The sequence below is a fragment of the Manduca sexta genome, chromosome 9, assembly GCF_014839805.1.
Source record: "Manduca sexta isolate Smith_Timp_Sample1 chromosome 9, JHU_Msex_v1.0, whole genome shotgun sequence".
In the NCBI taxonomy this organism is placed as follows: Eukaryota; Metazoa; Arthropoda; class Insecta; order Lepidoptera; family Sphingidae; genus Manduca; species Manduca sexta.
Window position 1 is genome coordinate 3,954,209 of NC_051123.1, and position 26,101 is coordinate 3,980,309.

At 36.4% G+C, this 26,101-nt stretch overlaps 1 protein-coding gene across 1 annotated transcript in view; it reads right to left on the reverse strand.

Annotated features, from left to right (window-relative positions):
* Positions 1-18,568: 18,568 nt before the first annotated feature.
* LOC115449824 (apyrase) overlaps positions 18,569-26,101 on the reverse strand; it is a 34,357-nt gene continuing 26,824 nt past the window's right edge. The window contains exons 7-11 of the mRNA XM_030177717.2: positions 24,114-24,271; positions 23,461-23,542; positions 21,653-21,811; positions 19,314-19,462; positions 18,569-18,754 (exon numbers count right to left, since the gene is read on the reverse strand). Of these exons, the coding sequence (XP_030033577.2) occupies positions 18,623-18,754; positions 19,314-19,462; positions 21,653-21,811; positions 23,461-23,542; positions 24,114-24,271 (680 nt within the window). The 3' untranslated portion in view covers positions 18,569-18,622. The remainder of the gene's footprint in view (positions 18,755-19,313; positions 19,463-21,652; positions 21,812-23,460; positions 23,543-24,113; positions 24,272-26,101) is intronic.

The window sequence follows — 26,101 nt, forward strand, 5'->3', positions numbered from 1 at the left end:
TTTAGAAATGGAACGCCGTGTAATACAAATGGATTATACGTTAAACATAAACAGAATGACGTTAAAATATTAAGCCTTAAACGTGATGTAGTACTTATAACTTTGAGTCCAAATCTCGAAACCTGTATAACATTATAGTCAGATCAAACAAACAAACCGCAAAGAACCTGAATAGTCCATTAGGACTATTTATATCAACGGATATGTTAGAAAGTCCGGCCAAATTTGTAGAACTAGGGCAATATTAGCATGTTTAAAATAGATAAAAAAATTAAAACAAATAATGCATAAAATTATTACCCCATTAAGCATTCAAGCACTAAAATCCTCAGTAATAAATATTAACAAACATCCTACCGGTTTATGCTAACAATTCGACCTCAAAGACTACATCTGAGGGATTCAAAACAAAGTAATATAACAGTAGTTTACTTAAGCCTTAAAAGCGCTATATCCGCGGAGCCCTTTGAAAGCCTTAAAGATGAGCATGTGCTATATAAACGACAGAGATAGCAAACAAGATTAATAAAGTACGTCATAAAAACGCAAATAAGATGTATAGCAGATAAACATGTCTAAACCTTTGATGTAACATAGACAAAAAGTGAAATATGCTAAGGAAATACGACATAATGCATGGCTGAATAGTAAATTCTAAATTCAAATTATATCTACCATAGATCAACTAGATACTTTGCATTAGAACCTTACCTCATCCAAACGTTGTACGATCATGATGTCCACCCATTAATTCTTTTTCAAATTAGTCCATTATTAACTATTTTTGTTCGATTCAGGCAAAGGCATGCAAACATTATTCCTTAAATCTGCATGATTCGTAAAATAATCGTATTCACTCATCTTCACCAATTGTTACAGATCTGTCAACATGAATGTCCGAAGTCAACACTGAGTCTAAAGCCACCTTAAAACACCGCAATGTCATTTTTCAGTCCAAAAACATTCGTGCAAAACTGTGCTGATTGATTTTAATGGTTTTTTATAAGATTTATGATCTGCCACGTTGAATTTTATAAGAAAATATTGTTCCTCAGCGGATGGGCAGCTTGGCACATTCCGCCATTTTGCAAGATTCCGCGCATGCGCGCTCCGGAGTCGACACATGCGCCCTGAGTATTTACGATGAAAAATTAAAATTGGCATTGTTTTGGTTTCACGCCTTATATAAAATTAAAGAAGTAGCTTGGCGGAATTTATGGGTTGCTGGGAAAAATAAGCTTATTTCTGAGTGTTTTCTGCGAATAATCTCTAATCGACATTACTCCGGGAAATAAACAATATTGAAACAAAAATAATTCTTGTTTTGTCAAGATGAAGGTATTTTAAAAAAGTTTTGTATCTATGCATAGAAAGACACGGATTAGAATTTTATTACAAAACGTCGCAATTACGACTACACTCAAAGACGTTAAACAGTTAGTTATAGAGTGGACATCAGGATCTAATTTGTGCTCCCAAAGTTATTAACAATTGGTAATTGTAAGGCATTGTCTTGTTGGATATGTCCGTGCTACACGATCTCACAGCGTCCTTAAACATTAATACAAAAATAACATACTTACAGAAAATATGCTAATATGTGCATTAAAAACATGCAAATCAAGATGTGGAAAAATATGAAGTATTTTACATTAATGTTTTGCTGTTTTACGATATATTGAGGAACCATTGCATATGCGCAAAATTATTGTATGATAATATTTCCAATATCTACTCTATATAATCTTAGACCTCTTTGATTATACTGACCTTATAAAAATAAAAAAATAACCCGAAAAACATTTCATTACGAATGCCGTAGACCTAAGTATAGCATCATACAAACTTTTAGCATCAAAATATGTATTCTAGACTGATTTAGATTAACTCACCAGCTTAATTTTTTATCTGTGCATTTTGAACTTTTTTCTTTTTTTTGTCGTACCTCGATAAAGTGGCTTCACTGCACCTGAAGTTAAGCGAAGTGAAGTTCATAAAAACTACCGACCGCCCAAAAATACAAGCATCCCCGGACAGTTGGCACAGTCATGCCGGCCTTCTTGCTTCTTCATTGCTTCTTCACGCTCCACTTGAAGGACCCCAAGTTCTAGGAAGGAGGGAACACGTATGCTGGCAAACTATTCCACAGCCTGATGGTGCGGCACAGGTATAAGTTTTCTATCCTTTTAGTTCGCGCCGAGTTGAAAGACACCACCAAGCTGTGGTCCCGCAAGCAAGCACGTGTGGCTCTGGAACGGAAAGGTGAGGATGGGATAAAATTCAACAATTCTTGAGACCACTCACCATGATACAGACGAAAAGCACTCACCATGAATAGACGATAGAAAAACTGAGTGAGACGATCTCCTGCCTCAACTGCAGTGGCTCTAAATTTTTTGTGACGTCTGCATCATTGAACTACGAAAAAGAGTCCCAACCTTAATTCTTTGTGACGTTTGCTGAAAAAGGGTCCTAGCCTTATTTCTATGTGACGTTTGATAAAAAGAGTCCCAACCCTATTTCTATGTGACGTTTGATGAAAAAGAGTCCCAACCTTATTTCTTTCTGACGTTTGACGAAAAAGAGTCCCAACCTTATTTTTAAATACATCCCTGGATACAGAGCTAATTAAATTCATGTGTAATTGTCAAAAGAGTATCGCAGCGCGTCTGTTTTTGTAATGAGGCTGTTGACTTCACTTTAAAACATTGTAAAATAATGGTTTCACGTATACCTTATCTACTGGAGTGAAGTAGATAATATTTTGTATATGCGTGTCCATTGTCCACTTCATTGGCTAATTCGTTGCCAAAATAAGGCAAATTTATAACCAAAAGCAATCACGCACCACGCTGTTATCTCCGAAGGGGTAGACACAGGTGTAACGAGTGCATACGCTTTTGGCCATGTGTGTTCCGTCCCATGATATAATTTGCGAATCTATCGTCAAATCGAGCACAAACTCCGGGCTGATACCGAGCAAATAAATCTTCACTTTGCCCGACCCGGGACTCGAACCCAAACTTTAGAGAACTTTACAAACAGTAATATTACAATATGTATAATATATAATATCGATGCTTTCGTACAAATTATTTAAAAAAAATATATAATTCATAAATTTGGTATGCATGATGTTTTAAACAGAGTAATGCAAATAAAGTTCATCTGATAGACATTTATAACTTTATATAAAATTGCAAGCCACGGCGCTCATCACTTTTAAACATCAGATTATTACATTGAAATTATACTAGTTTTAGGATTATATCAAAGTTTTTTATATTTTATTTTTCTACCGACGCGACGTTTCGGTGAACTTGCAGCCTTCATGATATTTTTTTGTAATTTCTATAATTGTAAAATCTTAGTAGATATTATAACTTTGCAATTCGGACGCCTCACACGTCCGCCTCGTATGAACACTGCAGTCTTCAAAACGTCGGAAGAAAAATTAATAACAAAAAACCGCAAAAAAATTCGAAACTAGTTTTTTCGATGTTCTAACATTCGTATAAATATATTCACGGTACGTAGAACTTGATTGATATGGAGAACTCCCCGGGTATATTTATATTTTCATTTCTGCTTGAACGTTACATAGATATTATTTGTTACTGATGACGATATTCCGATGATTTGAAAATTTTGAATTATCATTACAATAGTATTTAACATAATAAAGTTAGCTTAGTGGATAAGCTTTATAATTAAAAATTACTTTTCGTTTATTACGATTACAACTAAACATATTGTTAGTTTCGTCATTTAATTGAACAGTGAACCTTTATTAATCTTTTCTCGAGAAATATTTTCGCGGCATAAAAATTTATAGCACTCAGAGGTAGTATAGCATCCTATATAAGAAATCGTGGTCCATCAGATTTAGTATCCAATATTTATTCTTACTCAAAAAAAAAATACTTTAAATAGAATTTAGTCTATTTTGTGAGTAGTGTGCGATCTTACATCTTCGTAGGCAGACCCTTCTAATTCTGAAGTAGGCAATTTATTTATCGATCTATTATAAATCAGTAGGAGGAAAAGGCGTAACCAGATCACAATATATTGCTTACTAGGAGTAGCTCGCGGCTGCGCCTATCAAACCCTTCTCATTATCCTGGTGGTAAAAGAGCTGGTGGCAGGATATTTTTATATCCGCCCGGATAAAACAAACTCGCCATAGTGGCTCACGTAAGTGTGTCGCGTTCCGGAATCAGCCTGTGTATGTATATCCGGTTCCAACAGGCCGGCATAATTTAATTTAGGGTTATCTCATCTCTCATCAGTCGATGTTTTATTGGACCCCATTCCACTTACCATCAGGTGCAGGGAGATTACTTGTCCGTGCTCGTAAAAAAAATCGTAGGAAACTTTTCTAAAATGAAAAGTAGGTCATGTTAATTTAGGACATAATCTATCTCTGTCACAAACATCATCCAAATCTGTTGAGCTATTTATGCTGTAACTTACAACATACAAACGCCTTACAAACTTTCGTATTTACATAAAGAATTGTATGTTAGTAAACGTGACCTTTGGAATTTGCGAAAACATGCTTTTATTAGTATTTTGCAATTTTTTCAGGCAATTTTTTGTTTAGACTGCTTTGGTTATATTTTAGTTGTGTTGCGTACGTGTTGTCCAGGTCAGTCAGGTCTCGAGTTCAACCCCGGGACAGGCGAAGTGATATTGGCTTTTTCTCTTTAGTATTAGGCTAATTTCATACTCAAAATGATAGCCGGTAATGACGATACGCTCGCCCCACCATGAAACTAAACATCACTAGCAAAATTTGCCAGTAATATTGAAGGAAACTGCAATAAAATAGTTGTTCTGGTAGCGTCTATGCATCCAAAGTTTCCCGTTTCTCGACAAAGAGTTGTTCCAGTTTTTCGATTGGATAAGTACCTAAGTTACTAACGCAGCTGAGTTTCTCTGGAGTGGAATATATTTATTTATTACCTTTAGTTCGCGGCACCGCGTGGTTTAATTTTGCTAGTATAAAACTCCCTTTATATACTTTTCCAGTATAAAAACTATAATATATCCTTCCTAGGATCTCAGTCTATCTCAGTCTATCTACCAAATTTCATCGAAATCAGTTTTGTGGTTCAGCCAAACAACCAAACAGAAAAATGCCGTAGCGTGCAACTCAATAGGATCATTGCAACGTCATGTATATTTTGGCAAGTCAACATTTTATAATTTTGTACCATTTAATAAAGTCGATTTACCTCTGCAAAGGTTGCACTTGATTATAATATTTTATTGTTACAACTGTTAGGTTTAAGATTACGGGAACATTAATTTTTATAACTTTGTGTTTTTGTTTTGTAGATTTGTAAGTTTTGTATATTAATTTTTGTATTCAATAATGGGGGTGATATTTTCATTAATGATAAACCCTCTAAGGAAATAAAGAGAAAAAAAAAATTGTTACAACCTACCTACACTTAACAGACAGCCGCTAATTATAATACACAATGTTGGTAATTACTTATTATCGACATTTTTCTATGGTCTATAATTGTATGGTTAACTCACACAAAGCCTCTGATGCACATTGCTAAATTCCCAACTGAAATAGTATTTGCATTTGTTCCTATGTTTATATTATTGTATTTAATAATACAGGGCTGATATTAATACTATCAAATCTATACTAATATATAATGCTAAAGAGTTTGTTTGATAATCGTAGGAACTTTTTTACCGATTTTATATTATCGCTGGATGCGGGCCGTTTCCAATAGAACGATCTAGAAATCTTTGAGGCCCATATTCAGCTGTGGACATCCTAAAGCTGATGATGTTGATTATAATGATTTTCGCTATTAGGAAGCTACATTACTTCTGAGTGCTGTAGGTTTTCTATCCCGGGACTTTTGTCTCATAAAAACTTTTTTAACGCGGGCGGAGACGCGAGCAAAAGCTAAAATATAACAGCCATGTTCCAGAGGTAATTGAAAATAACACGCATAACGCGTTTCAATTAGTAATTATCCCTAGTACATATTTATCTATGAATATTAGTTTATGTAATTTACAGTAGAATTAGTGATTATTATAAAGTCGAAAGATTTGTTTATAACTAAATAATTCTAGAAGTAATGAACCGCTTTTAATAATAATTAGTACAATGGACAGCTACTTTATGCAGATGTAATTTACTATATTTTATTCCATCAGTAAATGTGCAGTACTTATATGGATGTCCGAATGAAATAATCTATATTATTATATAAAGGTGAAGACTTTGTTTGCTTAAACGCGCTAATCTCACTTGTTACAATTGGAAATTTGTTTTAGTGTTGGATAGCCTATTCATCGAGGAAGGTTATAGACTATATATCATCACGCTATGACTAATAGGAGCGGAGCATCAATGAAGCGGGACCTTTAACCCGGAAAACTCTTTCATGCGGGTGAAACTGCGTGCAAATATTTTAAATATAAATGAAGTCAGCATGTAAAATATGACTACATAAAATCATAGATTAATTAATTATAAGCAATGAACTTTGGAATTCAAAGGTGTAATACCTATACTTTGACATTGCGTTATTAAATGAAACCAAATACTCGTCTTCATCTCTGGTAACATTGTGCCAAAAATCATCCATGAATGACGGATATTTTCACCAAAAATCTCTGAGCAAAAATCCCAGTTTTAATTTTCTGAATCTTTTATCATTTTGTAGTTTAGTGCAAAAAGGTTGGCGTGTGCGTGAATGTATTTCTGACTGAAAGTGTGATGTCGCTGCGACGAATTCTGTTAGAGTAATAGTAGTGGCATTAGGGCGCGTAAAATTAAAATGATTTTTATTGATATTTATTTCGTTCGAAACTTACACTTTTTTATTTTACATCTACGGTACGAGTAACTTATTATATAGTGTTATTTTCAAGAAGATTTGTGACACATTAAGTAACACAATGTCATAATGACCCTATATAAGTAGTAACTACAAAAACTAAAATAAATGTATCGCAAGTCGCAAAACAATCGATTGTGGAATTCAAAGGATTGAAGTAAGTTGAGCGGATGCCCTGATGTGTCGCCCGGACCGCTGCGGTCCCTCATGCGAACTTAGTTCCTGTTCAACTAATCTCCATCTAATTTGACATCGTAACGTACGGGTCTCGGACCGAGGAAATTAAGTTTCAGACACCAGCTATGTGAGTTGCATGGTTTGTTAGAAGTCCGTCAGCGCTCATAGATTTAGAGTAAAATTATTATCCTTACCAGCTCTATTGATCTTTTGATGATTTTTGTTTACAAAATTAAAGGACTTAGGTTCTTCGATATACCTATTGGCGATATCATTAAAGTTATGAATCCATATTCATTGCTTTTAACGACAGCCGTGTGCTTGATTCAAAGAAGCAGCTAAAGGAATATATAGATATTAAATAAAGCATTTAGTTGCTTTGAATGACGAGATAAGCTTTCCGTTTGCCTGATGATAACACGATCGCCCATAAACAGAAACCTTCAGCATTTGAAAGCAATCCATTTAAAATCTGCCAAAACAGTCAAACCACGAGCACCAAATCTTCAATAACTCATTCGGAACGAAATCCCCTTTCAGTTTTAATAATTTTAAATTTTAATGTATGGTAATAAGGCGCCGGTATTTCTGGTATAATAAGAAGATCGCCATCTGTCGCGCATTGTTGGTCCAGCTGACTTCAATTTTCAAATGAATTCAGTTATAACGGGTTTGAATTGTGTGGATTTAGATTTTCTGGATGTGTTCATGGTTCATTGGATTACTAGTGATAGGTCTAGAAATATAGCTAATGAAGAGAACTGAGATATAATGTAAATCAGTATTTTCTTTTTCTGTATCTGTGAAGTTCTGATGCTAGAAAAACTATAAGAATGAAGTGGAAGAGTTAGGTGTCTTGTAATCTTGTCAAAAAGTCTTACGAAGCGTGTATCACGTGTTGAGGGGCAAAAATTTAACATTTTTTTTAATCTATACTATAAAGCTGAAGAGGGCCGGCAGCGTCTGGATGCATTAAGCAGCAGACCGGGCTCTGTGGCGTACCTTGGGAGAGGCCTATGTCCAGCAGTGGACTGCAACAGGCTGGTGATGATGATCAATAAAGCTGAAGAGTTTGTTTGTTCGAACGCGTTATCAATAACTACTAAATAGATTATGAAATATTTGTCACTAATAAGAAGCTGCGTTACCCCAGGAACTATATAGGCTACGTTTTATACTGGAATATATTTATCCCGAAGAAACTTATACGCGGGTGATTTTTCTGGCAATAGCTAGAAACGAATAAGCATGTTAGACGGTAATCCCATCTGATGGAATGTGGTATTGTTACGTACGTTTTCTCGGGTTCATAGTAAATTCTTGGTATGTGTGGGTACTGTTTATGTGCAGCTGTGGCATTTACAATCAAGCGAGTAACTTATTATTTTTAGTATTTATTTAAAACTTTATTGTACACCGTAAATATAAATACCGAGACAAATTTGTATATAGACGGTGTAAATGATTAAAACATCGGTGGTAACTTACTCCTCTATTAGAACAATACAATATGAAATAAAGAAAAAATAATCCAATTACTTGACTCATCTAGATTGACATCGATCTGTACTTTATACCTCTAAGATTTCTTGCCAAGATCCAAATTGTTTTAAAAGGAAATTTGATAATTCTGTGGAACTATTTGTTTTATCCTTGTCTCAGGTAAACTGAAATAAAATCCCCGTTTCATGAATAAGAAAATTGCTTGGAACACGAATCATCTTCCACGTTAAATTATTAAATGAAAGGGCCTTAATAATATTTTACTGGTTAATAATAATGGTATTTTAGATGTTTTGACAAATTATAAAATTATTTTTATTGTATTATATTTTGACATAATCATTGATTGTCGCAAGCATTGTTGCTGATGGTAGGTCTCTCATAAGTGAGAGTTGCCCTGAGTAGATATTATCGCAATGTCTATTTCTGCCTCCAAGCAATAATGTGTAATCACTGTTGTGTTCCGGTTTGAAGGACATTGTAGCTTGTGTATCTACTGGACATAATGAGACTTAACATCTCACGTCTCAGAATGGCGAGCGCAGTGGAATACCAAACAATACTTTGTAATTCAAGGTGTTGGATGGTGTTTCTGCAGTTTATGGGCGGTCGTATACCATCAGGCGAACGACAATCTCGTCTCGTCATTCAAAGCAATAGAAAAGCAGCCCACGAGTCATGAGGTCTTGGGGTTTGACTCACAGGTCAAACAACATAAACCCTGTCTTTCAATTCGGAAAACCATACAATATTTCACCCAGAATTGTAAATTGTGACAATAGGTAAAATTTTATTACTATGAAACGGACATAAGCTCGCCGAAATATGGGTGCCTTAACCTCTTCTTGACCTGATTTGGCAAAAAGATAAATACCAGTTAGCTTTTCAGCACTGATAGTTTTGGAATAAACCTAGAAAAAATTTGTCAACCAGACAAAGTCGCGACATGAATTCACAGCTTCTGCACCAAGTTTCAAACGCTACATATTCTAGAATCTTCGAATAATTTCAATACCCGAAACTTAGGAGAAATTTAATACAGAATTATTGGAATCACGACACACGTTAACAGATGCAAATATTAAATAGCTCGCATGCCATAGATTCATAACGCTAAGTTATTTTCTAATCTTGTCTAGACCTTTAGCGATATTGGTTCGGTAACATATATTATATTGAGTAATCCATTCACAAGAGGTCATATTGGAATAATTGTTTATCTAGATTACTAGTAAAAGTTATACACCTTCTATTATTTTTAATCTTTATTTAAAATTCAAGTTTAGAGACTTTAAATCTATAAGGCCTCATCGTACTTATCTAGATTCATCACTGAAAGACATTTGTCGCGGCCCTAGATACACAGTTCAGTGTGTATATCTCATGATTGGCAACTCATATAGAGGCCTATGAGGGCTCACGAATATTTCTTGGCCTTCTCCCCTCCTCCAATCCCAAGAAGGCTCCTTCTTCTTCCCCTATATTTCCTTCCCCAGATATCCCCTCCCAACTTCCTTCAGGTCCCTGCAGTCGATAAGCCGGCAGATTCTAATAACCCATTCTCACGTTTCTCCCAGTGTCGACTGCGGGGTTCGATACAATAAAAACTCAAAATTCATCAAAGGAAATATTTTAAATAGCACCTTCGTAATGATTAATGAATGAAATAGCCGTAGGATATAACTCCTCATAAAAATCCTCTTTAGTTGTTATCTAAAGTAGTACACGAAATAGTGTGAAATTTTTCATACGCTCATCCATTTAAGTTCTATTTTGTCAATCTGAAACATTGCTGTTTATGAAGCGTATTACGTTATTTTAAACACGGAAACTTATATTAACCTTTCAGTAAATTGTTATTATACTTAGCAGAAATGAGCTCTAGTCAATCATCTATTCAGATTCCATTTCGAGAAACGAATTTTAGTAGATGGTTAAATGAATACATATTTTAAAATGTTCGTACATAAAAGAAGGTTAAAGAATTAAATCATTATTTAGGCTTATGCTTAATATTTTTTAAATCATTCATAATTGTTTTTCATATAAAACTATATTTAAATTCACTTGCTAAAATCCATACCAAAATTCCGCAATTCTTTATCATTTATCATACCAAAACTTAAAATTTCATACGTAGAAAATGCTTATTGAATTCATGCGAAGTCCGCCGAAATATTCGTTTCGATTCACTCTGAATTACGAAGAGCCATTTTTTAACTTCACCAGATATTTATTTACGTCCGCCCGAACCCGGCTGCCCTCCATCAGCTACCCGGTGCTGGATATTCAGCCACTGTCTTCGCAATCTACCTAATAAATGGAAACATTGTGCAAAATTTTAAAATAAAATAATTTATTATCCACGTTGGCAAACATAGTTGCACTTTTGACAGGTTATGGTAACCGATTATAATAAACTAGGTGACCCGACAGACGTTGTCCCGTCTTAACTATGAATTTGCAGCGCGCATTCTGACAATCGCTGAAATTAACTTTTCTTAAATTTTCACAACAAGAAAAAATTGTGAAATCGATCCAGCCGTTCACGCGTGATGGCATGACCAAGGGAAATGGGTATTAATTTTTATATATATAGATTAATTATTACAATTATTATGAGTTATAAAACCTACGGAAATTTAGTTTTTTTTTAAAGGCTAAGCATAATTCCAGTCAATTGACCAGCCATTCCAGGCTTTGAAGTTTAATGCTTATTTCGTCGCAGAAGTCTGACAAAGTTCGACTGATACTATTGCCCGTGAACGACATTGCCAGTGATGAAAAAGAAGAAAGAGAGAAATAGTTTTTACTAATAATCTTACTGATAGTTAAATAGTGCAAAATGCCACACCTATTTTTAAATAAACGTATTTTTCAATGAGTACTACTGAGCTTTAGCTAACAAACAAAATATAAAGAAATTTTTCTATTTCCCTAAATTAACATTTCTTAGTATTAAAACGGTCGAAGGAAAACATCGTGAGGAAACCTGCTTACCTGAAAAGTGGGTGAAGTCTATTCATCTACACTAGGCGAGCATGAAGGACTAAGGTCTAATCCCACTCAGTAGTAGAGCAGACTTGTCCCCAGCAGTAGGACAGTATCTAATACAGGGCTGATATTATTATATTATTATTATTATAGTGTTAAAATACTTTAAATTATTGGTCGAGCGGTGACAACGACCGCATACACAAACTAAGCATCAAACCGGGCCGAGGTTGCGAGTGGACGTTTCAAAACTGCTGCCATTTTATTGTCGCGAAAAGGAATACTTTTAAACTTCCGTTTAGATTTTGTTAACAAATGGACATTTAATTATCTATACTCGTCTTCACCTTTGCTGACATTCTGCGTAAAATTATCCATCAATAACGAATATTTTCACCCAAAATCCTGGTTTATGTTTTCAGATTTTTTGATCATTTTGTAGTTTGCCGCTGCGACGAATTATCTTAAAATACAAGTAGTGGCATTAGGACGTGTAAAATTAAAATTACTTTTTAATAATATTTATTTTGTTCGAAACTTACTTTTTTATTTTACATCTACGGTTCGAGTAACTTATGTAGTTTTATTTTCGAGAAGACATACAATTTTATTTAGTAACGCAATGTCGAAATGACCCTGTATATGCAAGTCTTTCCTTATATCCTAAATTACTAATAAGCTACGCTTTGTAATTCCGTCTCTAGAACTATTAATTACATTAAACTCATCACTGTCTTCATAAATTAAGGGTCAGCAGTTTGGATCTTCGACTTGTTTGTTTCCGATCAATAGTCTGAATAATTTCACCGAGTTCTTGTCGGTACATTTATAATTCAGTATTCGAAAAGATGTTACCTTACTTCAAGCTTGTTCTTAAGGAAGAACATGCTTTAAAGTCAGGTTAACATGATTTCGAATTTTATTTCAATTATTTAACTTTTTTTTCTTTCATATTTAGCATAGTTATATTATAATTCGAGATCAGAATGTAGAATGATAGTTTGGTTAACTTATGACTTATTTGCTTCATTACAAAATACGCGAAAACTTGCTGTAAAGAGTTTTAGCTTTAGATAATAAATAATAAACTAAAATAGTCATTGATTTCCCCCTCGTATGAAACGTGTTAAATATGTATTCTTTTGGAGAACGCTGTGGATTATTCATTTATTGTATGTTCCTACTAGATTTGATTGCCTTTTGTTGTTGTACATATTATATAACTATTACATTGTATAAGCCTGATATGGCGATAGGCTCGCCACCTATCATAAAGGAAAATACATTCCAAAAATTGGATACATCACACCTTTAGAGTTACAATGACGCAAGTGCAAAACCGTTTAATGACTTTATAATCCACAACATTTGAAAAGAGACTTTCCCGCCCTCACACCCACCACTACAACTCCTGTAAGCCAGGATCAGCAGTGGCACGCATTTTGTGACACCGAGCAGTGAAGCTCGGCGAGTCTCAGGGAAAACTAATATGTCATTATCCCGCAACGAAATTAATCAAATAGAAAAATAGGGAGGAGTTGGAAATATTAATTGTCCACTTCCCTCCAGAGCAATGCGGGTGACAAAATCATGATGTAAGGAGGCGATTTAACCTCAAGGATAGGGACGTTTACAACTAGATAAGCTAGTTATAAAGCACCACGGATAAAATTAAATGAAAGGGTCCTATCACATGAGCTGTTAGATTTGATTACAATAGGCATGGCAAAAACGCCGGAAAGCACGGAAATTCCGTCTAGTCTCAACAAGGTCCATGTAGTATACAACCCCAGATGTTATTTGCATACTGTTTAACATGATGTTGCGCTCTTCATGCCAGAGACCACACTCCCAAAGTACGTGATGAGCAGATTGTTCAACCTCGTAACCAGGTGTAGAGCATGGGCACGCAGGAGAATCAACCAGCCTAAATGAGAACAGTTTACCCTTAAAATTACCATGGCCGGTAAGAAATTGCGATACACAGTAATCTATTTCTAGCCAAGTTTTAATTAGGCGATCGCGAACGTACGGAAAGTATTTATATAAATGACGCCCTTTCGAAGACGAGTCCCACCTACATTGCCATTCATTTAATAACTCGTTGTGTACATCAGTGTGCGTTTTAAATAGTCTATCGATTCTTAAGAGCTCGCGAGACGTAAGAAACTTTTTATCCTCTCTGGTTGAGTAATACATAGCGGCGCGACGCTGTACCTCCAAATCGACAGGGAGTACACCCGCGAGGACAGGCAAAGCTTCTGTACTAACAGTTCTATACGCCTTGCACAAGAATATCAACGCCAATCGTTGACTCTGGAGCAGTTTCCTGCGCACAGCACCGATAGTTGCCCTATCGACCCATACAGGTGATCCGTATGTAATGCAAGCTAAGTAAGTCGCTCCATAGATGATTTTGAGCGTAGTGAAAGACAGTCCCCACGTAGAGGTCGATATCCTTGTCAAGGCGTAAAAGTTACGTTTTGATTTTTCCCCGACGTTTTTATATGCTCTAGAAAGGAAAAATTTCGTTCTAAAATCAAACCTAAATAACAAACCGATTCTTTCCTTTTTACAACAATATTATTAAATTTTATTCGCGGCGGTGATTTTAATATACCTTTTAAAAGCAGTTGGAACGTTTTGTGAGGTGCGAATGTAAGGCGATTTCTTTCACCCCATTCAGATATTAATTGTAAACACGTATCCGCCAAACTTTCAAAGCCCCCGATCTACTATTAGATTCTATTAGTAAGAGGCCGTCATCCGCATATCCGGTTAAAGTGCATCCTACAGGTAAGGGAATTGAAAGAAAATCATCGAAGCTCAAATTCCATAAATAAGGACCTACAACTGAGCCTTGTGGACATCCCATACTCAGCGACTTCGACACGGCATGGTGGCCGAGTTTCAGTTTGGATGTTCCGTACGAGAAGTATGAGTAAATTAGGGAATATATATTCCTATAGCAGCCTCGTATTTTTAACTTAAGAAGTATCATAGGCCACCAAGCATTGTCGAAGGCACCGGAGATGTCTAAGAAGATACCGAGTACATATTTATGTTCCGATATACTTACTGTTCTTCTAACCGATATTGCCGCGTCTGTAGTCGACCTACCTATGGTAAATCCGAATTGATTTTTGTGAAATACTGGTCCGCCCGGTAGCAGACGAGGGACAATGAGGCGTTCTAGAAGTTTACCTAAAGATGGTAACAACGTAATAGGTCTATATGACTTGGGATCATAGGGAGCCTTGTCGCCACTTTTAGGTATTATTCGAATGAAACCGGAGCGCCATATTCGCGGAAATATACCTTCAGCAATACATCGGTTAAAGACAGATAGTAACGAATCTCCGGCTGATTTACACGCTTCTTTAATCATCTTGTTAGACACTTTATCTCTCGCCGGAGGCTTTGTTTAACGGCAGAGATGCAACAATGGCAATAAATTCATCTAATGTCGCAAGGTTTGAGACTGGAGAGTTTGGCAATTCCGCGGCCCACATTCTAATTTGGTTGTGATAATTGTTGTCATTAATAATATCATCGGGTATAAGTGAATGCAACAGTGCTTCCGTAGTCTCCTCAATACCAGTCGTATAGCTATTATTAAATTTAATATTATCGATGTAAGATAAATCAATTGGTCTATTTGCTTTAAACTCTTGGTATAAAGGAGACCACGGGCCCTCCTTATCTAACCGCGCGGCGATTTTACGCAATAAATTACCTTTCGATTTTTGTACTGCTGCTCTATAGTGCGACCTGGCAATTTTAAGTTCATTAAAAGCAGATGTAAAAGTGTCACCTGTGACACAACGCTTTTTAAGCCTATTAAACCTCCTGCGCGCCCTACGAAAAATTCGGCGTAGGTGGACTAGATTTTCGTTCTACCAATCACATCTACGAGTATTTGTAATTGAACCTCGACCGATAGCAACATCTGCACAGTATGTGAACGTGGCCGACATAAGTTCAGCACATGTTTCAGGTGAGAGATCATTGCGAGTAAAATCTCTGGCATGTCTAGCAAATAAAGAGCTAAAAAAGTCCCAGTTAGCCCCTTTAGTTTTATATCTAAAATCATAGTTGTTATGAATAAAACCTTGTGTCAATCTAGGCAAGAATTCGTACACAATCAGGCGATGGTCACTACATGACGCATCCGGCAGGACACGCCACCTATCAAGTCGAACGTCTCCACTAGAAAGTGTGACGTCAATAGAAGACTCGCCCGTAGGGCTACAGTATGTTGGTGGTGCATCGGGAGTATTGTGAATACCAAGATTCATCTCTGCGATGAAATCTTCGACGGCGCAACGCCGATCGGTATCGGTGGATCGATATTTGCCATACCAAAGAGTAGATGACGCATTAACGTCAGCGCCTATAATTACTTTACGACCTGCAAGTGATCGTAAAACCTGGCGGAGATGGTGTATATGTGGTCCTACCGGGTCCGAGTATTGAAAGTAACAGCTCACTATGAAAACCTTACAGCTCGGATTTGAAACCTCCGCGACTGCACAGTGTGACGTCATGAGATTACGCACTGAAGTTACAGTGAAATTAGAGTTCGCTACATAAATGCCAGCTCGTGAGCTGCTATCAAGCTGTACGACTCTGCTACGCAGTCGAGCGTGTTGATATTGTTCCTGTACAAGTACAACGTCGAGTTTATAATCCCGAACTAACGTATCTAATTCCGACGTCGCCACCCTATCGTTGTGGAGATTTAATTGTCCGATAATAAAGTTATCCATATTAAATTTATTTAATAATTAGTTGACAAAATGAGGGTTTCTAATTTATGTTTATATGACGGACATTCTTGAGACCCACAGCGATGGTCGTGGGGTTTCTTAAAACGTTTGCAAGTTGCGCATACGGGCTTAAAATCACGATTGTCCTTATGTGGACAAGCCTTGGTTTCATGTGCCTCGGCACAAACGGCACAAGTTGGTGTTTTAATAGTGCAGAACTTATGCACATGCCCGTATTGTTGGCAATTGAGGCAGCGGACTATCTCCACGTCATCAATAAACCTGCAAGTTGCCCAACCTATAAATAGTTTCTCTTTGGTCGCAACTAGATGTTTTCTCACTTCCGAATCAATTTCCACGCCTATCCATTTACGTCCGTGTTCCAAACTACGTCGCCGAACGATTTTTACGGATTTAATGAAATCGTCCTCCTTAATTGGCATTTCATCCTTAATATTTTGCCGATACAAAGCTGTTAAAAACGGTTTGTCTTCCATTGAGGATGGGACATCTTTAATTAAAATTCGCGGACGTCGACCTTTTGGTTTCTCTAAACGTAAACCAGCTGATTTTAATGCATCCACCGACTGGAGTTTGTGAATCTGACGTTCGTTGGCAACGCGAAGTACAACGCCAGCTTTCGCGGTTTTTTTTTAACGCCTACGATTTGAAACCCGTCGTCGCTAGGTTTAATTGCATTAAACAGCGCCTGTTTCGTGGCAGACGATGACGTGAGATCAGCTGTCCGCTCGCTAGTCGGGTAAGCCACTACGCACGGGAGAGGCGCGCGAGGCTCCATTGCCGGGGCTTGTTTTGGCAGACGGAGCTTAACGGAACTCGCGTAGGTCATTTTGCCGTCCGCTTTGAACACAACATTTGAAAAGTGAGAAACTATCCAATGCAAAATCGACTTTCGTGTAATTACCTTGCGTCATTGTAATTCTAAAGGTGCGATTACTTGCAACTTTGCCTACACTTTCAGAGATAAAAGGGTAACACGTCATTATTACCACGTGTCTGGAACCTGGTAGCACGTTCATTTGTACGTGACAGCTCCCTGCGTGACATATTGTCCGATACAGACAAGTGACGGTAACCACACGACTAAACTTTCCATTTATCAGTCTATCACTGCAAAATGGATGAATGCTTTCTATCGTGCCTTTGGTGTTACTAACGACAAATATCCAGAGAACTAGGACTTGAAGAAACGTCTTCACGTATATCAAATAGATTGCATGATTGTATATGGAGTCAAAAAATATGTGACATGATATAAAAACAATAACAGCCCTGTATTATTTACAATCTCACTACTGGGCACGGGCCTCCTGTACTATTGAGGGTATAAGTTTTAATCTACCACGTTGGTCTATTGCAGATTAGCAAAGTTGATATATTTTACAAATTCCAATATAGAATTCTTAGGTATGTAGATTTTCTCACCAAGTTCCCATCGCTATTAAGGCGAAAACGAACTGATAAACAATAGACATAACTTCGAAGTCAGAATGTGTCTTAGGCTTTGAACCTGCTAACCTTCTTCTAGGCATTCCGTTCCATTTCCAACTATCTTGACGCAACGTGTGAATCTATAATAAAAATAAATTAATTATTATCCGAATTTGCCAACAGCCAGTAACGGCAAGCGCAGCGTTGCTTGGTGAACAGACGATTTGATAAAGGTCGCAGGAACACGCTGGGCAGACCACTTTCGACAGATCCGTCTGGAAATCTTTGGGGGAGGCCTTTGTTCAGCAGTAAACTTTATGTGGCTGATGATGAAATGCGAATTTAAATCTTAAAGTAGATAATAACCCCCTTATTCATAGATGTTTTTTATCTAAGCACGGAGTAAAGCTGTAATAACAAGTCTGTTTCTATATTGAGATACAACAATATTGGCCAATCACAACGGCCCTATGGCTACGCACTGCGAAGGCTGCCATGCCGTCAGCACTGAGTAACAGACTTGTTATCACAGCTTTACTCCGTCCTTAGATAAAAAAACTTCTACGAAAATGGGGGTAATTGTTACCAACTCTGTGCTCTTTATTTCATTATTTTTCTTATGTGAAGGAATAGTGTTCTCATATTGTAAACACTCGCTTAAGTACAAGGCTCAGTGTCAAAATGCATGCCATTGCTTCACAGTCAGTAATCATGGCATAAAGGAGGTCCAGTGACGGGTGCAAAGACAGCAGTCTTACGAAAAACAACTTTACGCAGCCGCAATAAAGCAATAAATTAAATAATTTATCATTTATAAAAAGTATCAACAACATATATTAACTATTAAAATTAATTCATTATAATTAGTCTATTTTGTATTAAGTCTGACGGTGTAATTGGTGTGATTGCTTTGATATAATTTTCAACAACGACGGCATCTTTTCTGTGTGACATTGAATTTTTTCCGTGGTCTTTGAACATCTGAAAATAATGAGACAAATGTTAAGGACTTTTTTTGTCGCCCGGAAAAATATATTATCGCTACCGTCACTTGGGGGGTGAGTAGAACGGTTATGTTGATTTCACTAGTCTATCTCACATCTGAGTGATTCTGTTCGACATAATATACCAGAATCTATAAGTCGACTAAATAAAAAAGTCACATTCTAATCAATGATCCCAAAAAATAGTAGTACTATCTACATTAGATGTTTAATACAATAATTATGACAAAATTTACTTTAAACTCTTGTAATAGGCCCTAAGGGTCTATCTATATTTTGAGAAGTCTCTTTAAATTTAATACCTTCTTAATTTATTATTTTGATATCATTCGATGCTTTATTTTTAGATAGATACAAATTTAATTTTTGCTTTCAAATTTTCGGATTCGCTTTCGTAAACAGTACGACAAGCTCTGACCTCAAGTGACAATATCAATTGTGATTTTTTGGCACCTACGCGGTGTTTACCAGTACTAGTTACGTGGTATTGCATTGTCCGCAATGAAGTCTTTCAGTTAGTATTACATTATAATTACCTTGAACCCGCTTCGTCCTCTCCTGAGGAAGTCCAGAGTCACTACCTGGTACATCTGCTCCATTTGTAACGGCTTGTATTGATCGCCTTCCTTCACTTCAACTGATACTACTTGGCGTGGTTCTGTTGTGTTTAATGCCACTCGTAAACCTGGAGAGTAATTAATTTTAAGATTAACACTGGTATTCACAAACAATACTATGGGAACACTCAGCTCTTGACAGACCGAGTTAGTTGTTCATTGACCGTCGTACTGGTCGGTTGGTTGGTGAAATATTTGTGTAAGTATTTTTCAAGTCGGAAATGGTTATTTTATTTAAAATTAACATCGCTGCAAGATCCTAATAATATTATTATCTATCAGGTTTCTGTTTCTGTTTGTCTTATCGAGAGCATTTTAAGCATCTTTTAAATGAAATATTACAGTATCTTCTTTAATACTAAGCTTTGCCAAAAACATTACAGCTGTTGGTGTTTCAAAATAAAATTATGAAATTTTCATAGCCTCTACACATTTCTTTTTAGTTTTCTAACTTATATCTATACTATTATATAAAGCTGAAGAGTTTGTTTGTTTGTTTGTTTGAACGCGCTAATCTCAGGAACTACCGGTCCAAACCGAAAAATTCTGTTTGCGTTGGATAGCCCTTTGTTCGTGGAGTGCTATAGGCTATATATCATCACGCTATACCCAATAGGAGCGAAGCAGTAATGGCTAATCTCGGGAACTACCGGTCCAAACTGAAAAAATATTTTTGCGTTGGATAGCCCTTTGTTCGTGGAGTGCTATAGGCTATATATCATCACGCTATATTCAATAGGAGCGGAGCAATAATGGCTAATCTCAGGAACTATCGATTCGAACTAAAAAAATCTTTTTGTGTTGGATAGCCCTTTGTTCCTAGAGTGCTATAGGCTATATATCATCACGCTATGACCAATAGGAGCGGAGCAGTAATGAAACATGTTGCAAAAACGGGGAAAATTATAAGTTTTGAGAGCTTCCGTTGCCTGCGCTGCGTAAACGGTTAAAGTTATGCAACAATGATGTATGACGGGATTGTTCCACTTTAAAAGTTCTAAAAATATATTATAAAACAAAGTCCCCGCTGCATCTGTCTGTCTGAACGTGTTAAACTCAAAAACTACCCAACGTATTAAGATGAAATTTGGTATGGAGACAGTTTGAGACCCTGGGAAGAACATAGGCTCCCGGGAAACGACTACTTTTATAATGGAAAACTTTAGCCTGAAAAAATTTATAACGCGGGCGGAGCCGCGGGCAAAAGCTAGTTTTATAATAAACGTTAATAGAGGTAAAATTGTAATCATCCAAGTGTTAAAACTGAAAAGAATTTTACATTATACCGAAAGAAAAATAGATGTAGAAAGTCATGACATCGAAAATATACTAGTGACGTCATGAACTCGCAAATTTCATCACAAATTCTAAGTAAATTAAAAAGATAAGATCAAAAAGTGTGGAAATAAAATTTCGCCCATCTCTTTAACGCTGCGAGGGAAAGCAAACTGGAAGGATTAAAGTTATATGCATTTTCTTGCAAATACCAGTTCTTTGGATATCTTTTGCGAGTCTCAGTTCACTTCGAGACAAGGGAGTTAAAAAATACTGCTTTGTTATGCTAAATTAATATTTTGTATTTATGCCATTTAATCATTTAGATATAACAATGAAATATGTTTAGATGTAACAATGAAATAGCGGCGATAGCCTAGTTGGGTGTGGAACGGACTGCCAAGACGAATGTCCGCAGGTTCAAATCCCAAGGGCACACACCTCTGACTTTTCTAAAAATCATGTGTGTATTCTTAGTGAATTTATCGTTCGCTTTAACGGTGAAGGAAAACATCGTGAGGAAACCTGCAAATCTGAGAAGCTCTTTATAGGAATTTCGAAGGTGTGTGAAGTCTACCAACCCGCACTAGGCCAGCGTGGTGGACTAAGGCCTAATCCCTCTCACTAGTAGAGGAGGCTCGTGCTCAGCAGTGGGCTAATATTATTTTATTAATGAAATATGATTAAATACTAGATGATCGAACCCGGGACCTTACAGCGGTGGTCGACCGTGCACGAAACACAACTACGCCATCGAGAAAGTTATCTATACATGCGTATTATAAAACCAAGTCCCCTTTTCTGTGTATCTGTATGTTATCGATTTTCTCAAAATATACTGAACGGATTTTTATGAAATTTGGTATGGAGATAGTTTAAAACCCAGGGAAGGTTATAGACTTTCTATCTTGGAAAACTTCTTCACGCGGACGAAGCCGCGCGCAAAAGCTAGTTGGGTATATAAAACGATATTCTATATTTACCTGAAACTTGAGGTAACAAGGGCCCAGCATACGGATGGATGTTCCAATAAGGTTCAATACAATGCTTCAGAGCTTCTAGAATATACTTCCCTCGTATTTCAAAGGAAACCACATTATTTGTAAATGGTAATATGTTTATCACTGCCCCTCGTATTATATCTGAAAATAAAATATATATTAAACCAGAATCTGTGTAGGTACGATGGTTTTGTCTATTTCTATCGCTGAGCAGCAGTACTCAAATATTATCTAGTTTTATAAAAACCTCAAACATTGTTGGAATTTCATATTTTATCTAATGCATAGATACATACATTGGCTTATGCTTTTAGCCTCTATTAAGGCAGCGACGCAACTAGTACAATCAAGTTTTGCTTCTAAAGTATCCGCCTCAAAACATAATAGAGAACAAGATTTATATCTGAATTAGAAATACTTTAAATTTAAAAAAATAATGATTAAATTATAAACGTCTAAATAAAAAAAATATTAGTACTTTATTAATTACGAAGGTGAACACAGTAGCACTTATGGTACATCAAAGCAATTTATAAAGATAATTATTATTGTTTCTAAATAACACTTAAGATCACTTATTATTATTATATATATTATATATGTTACTACGGACATTTTAAATTATTTCATTGTGAATGCTATTGCTATTTTTTATCAGCAGGCGTCACGTTTAATCACACACATCACACACATCATTTTTTCCCTAATCGTTGATGTTTTATCCTCTCCTAGTCAACGTCCGGAGCCGAGGTTTGTAACCCGTTAGTGGGTTGCCCTAAGCATGGTCGCTTAATTTTCAATGGTTGCGAGCGCCTAAAGCGCTCACCCGAAAGTCCATTTTGTTTGTATAAACCGGCCTTTGCCAGGCTAACAAACGTAGGGTTATGTTAAAAAAAATCTGCTTATCTTGCTGCTGTTTATGGGCGGTCGTATCGCATACCATCAGACAAACGACATGCTCTAATCATTCAATTCTAATAAATTAAAATAACAAGGAGCGTGTGTTCAACTCGTTTATAACAGCTACATAGTGTTCACGGGCGAACGGTTCATAAAATCCGATTCTTGCCGGCTTCCTTTTCGTAATTTATGTAAAATCATTATCATTACAACGATTTGCAGACTGCATTTATACATGTCGACATTTAAAAGGCTAATTAACTTAAACATTTTTTTTTCGACATTTTTTTACTAGGTTAAAAAATCATGGAAAAAAAATGCTGATTTTAAATATGTGTTACAGCAATATATAATATATTTTTAAACATGTACACAAAAATGATAAATTTTTGATAAGAGCCATCTTGCGCTCATTATAAAAACTAAAATTAACAGTAGCCATTTTTTCCTTTTTTTTGCTTGTCAACTCAGTTCGAATAAAAATGTCAACGCATGGTCAGGGGCCTTATTCTCTATCCCGCACGTTATTTTGACAGTGCGTAACAAGCACGTAACACAACCCATCATGTTCAGTACTATAGAAATTTGGCTTACAGAATACCATTCTACACACATTTCTCGAAGATAACATGACACGGCCGCGTTACGCGTTTACACTATCAAACAGAATAAGGGCCCTGTTCTGCGTTTCATTTAATCAAAACAAAAAACGATGTAATACAGTGGTCAATACGGACCCGAAACAATATGTATGTAACATAACGCAAAAAAATTTTGTTTAAGTCAATTAGGCTTTTAGCCGTCGCTATTACTAGTACTTATAAGTTATATCGGTTTCATTTTCGGTATTTTCACCCTTCGCCACTGGTTTCTATACAGACGTAACTTACCTCCTTTAGGCAACGATGCTCGAACATTATTCCTCACAAGTAATGCTACAGTTGTTAAATTGCTTGGTTTTTTCAACCTACTCTGGAAAAAGTTTTGATTTTGTTATTTTTATATCTAATTATTTTTATGTTTGGAAATCACTATTCAAAATAGAAGTTGTCAAATACAATTATTTGATACAGTTAGTCGATAATTGTATGTTTATATCGTCTCCTAAGCGTGTATATTGGCATTAGTAAATTTAATACCAAGAAAAATATAGAAAACTTCAAAAATATACAAATTTTCAAATACTTCAGTGATAAAATGGTGGTCAGCGGTTTACTGGTGGTAGGTCTCTCATATGTGGGAGTCCGCCTGGGTATGTACCACCGCAATGACTATTTCTGCCGCCAAGCAGCAGTGTGTAATTACTGTTGTGTTCCGGGTTGAAGGACATTGTAGTCAGTATAACTACTGGACATAATAAGACATAATATCTCATGTCTCAGGATAGCGAGCGCAGTGGAATACTTTGTAATTCAAGGTGTTGGATAATGTTTCTACTGTTACAGGCGATCGTATCGCTTACCATCAGGCGAACAAGCCCGTCTCATCATTCAAAGCAATAGAAAATAATGATAAATTTAAAATAATATACACAATTCCATACCTCTTCCAAAAACGCATCAGCTACGAGATTCCCAATTGCGCATTCCTGAGACGCGCAACCCTCGTCTGGTAGATAGTCGTTGCTCTTCCCAATCACTTCTTCTATCATGTTATGGATATACTGAGAGTACGGTTGCAGAAGATTTTTTATTTCTGGATCTGGAAAAAAAAGTTGCGCTTATTAAGGTCGACGCAAAACTGGCCATGAATGACGAGACGAGCTTGCCGTTCGCCTGATGGTAAGCGATACGACCGCCCATGAACAGTAGAAATACCATCCGACACCTTTAATTACAATGTATTGTTTAATAATCCACTGCGATCGTCATCCTGAGACATGAGATGTTAAGTCTTATTATGTCCAATTATACTAGCTACAATGTCCTTCAAACCGGAACACAACAGTGACTACACCCTGCTACAAGGCGGTAGAAATAGACATTGCGATAGTACCTACCCAGGCCGACTCTCACATATGAAAGACCTACAACCAGTAAACGCGGAAGCCAAAATAAAAATAAAAAAGAACTCATTATATTTTATTACAAAATTGACATAAGCCGGCATCATTAAATAATCGCTTATGACAGTCAGATTATAACACATAAAAAAAATAATTAGGGAGCTTTTGCGGTGACATTCTGAATTAAATTAATAATCAACCTTAAGCAACTCATAATTAATTTTGGTAATTAGCGTTCCAGTCAGTTTTAAAAGAAATTTCTTCCAATATCCTTGTTGAATCATCGCTTGCTATATTAATTCGAAACCTCAAATGTAATTTGTGTTAAAATAAAATGAACGTAAAATATTATCCTCACATTTCCAGATTTAAAAACTCAGAGAAAGCAAATCGGAATGTCTTACATACAGAAAATTATTTACAATTGCTGGGAGGTAGGCTAAAAGAGAAATTATCTGGAATCCATCTGTGTCATAAGACGTAAAAATAAAAACAAAATATTCCGTGAAACAGACAGACTTCGTGTGATACCTAGTGCTTACAATAGAGATAATTGAAAATGGTGTCCATTTTTTTTTAAATATGAATTCACAAACAATTGTTATACTAAATCAAAATTACATTTGCAGTTTTTAACTAGTTGCACAATATGAAAAAGTGATCACTTCATGCAAATAAAGAGGACATTGTGCCTAAAAAGAAAAAGAAATAAGTCTTTCTACGGATACCTGGTAGTAAGTGGATTAGGGTCTAGATAGAGTATTTTCTAACGAGAGATACGACCAGTCGACACAAACATTCCGGCCTCTTTGAAACCGGAGGGTAATTCAGACACGCGACATACCATGCGACTCCGCGAGCTTAAAATAGTTGTAGCGGTATAATTAGTATACATACCGCCATCTCGTCAACATCAGCGGAACTTCGAGAAGACCGATGTGGTATTGACACAACTATAGTGATTTATCGCATAGCAATCACACAAGATGGCGACAGACGATCCTGGATTACACTTGCACAATGTGAGCGACGCGTTGCATATATACCACCTTCGAATAGGAACTGTCGGAGGGGCCGCGGCCGGTCAGGCGTAACATCTGCCTGACTGGGAATGTTACCCTTCCATAGGCGAACGCAACCATCTGTTCCTCTACAGCGGTGTCTACCTTTACACCGCTAAATAGTTTTTCCGGGATAAATATCTTCCCGTGATAAAAAGTAGTCTTTAGCACCCAAGAGTAGCTTCTTACTAGTGAAAAATATTTCAAAATCGGTATAGTAGTTCCTGAGATTAGCTCGTTCAAATAAACAAACAAACTCTTTAGCTTTGTATTTTATGCTGTTGGTAGGAAATATTTGATATCCGTGGATAACAACCGTACACAAGGTGTTAAAACCCGCCATAGTGGCCTACATAAGTGTGTCGCGTTCCGGAATCAGCCAATATATATCCGGTTCCAATAGGCCGGCATAATTGTGTTAACTGCCGAGAGATAATCATCTCTCAGTCTCCTCAATCATCTCTT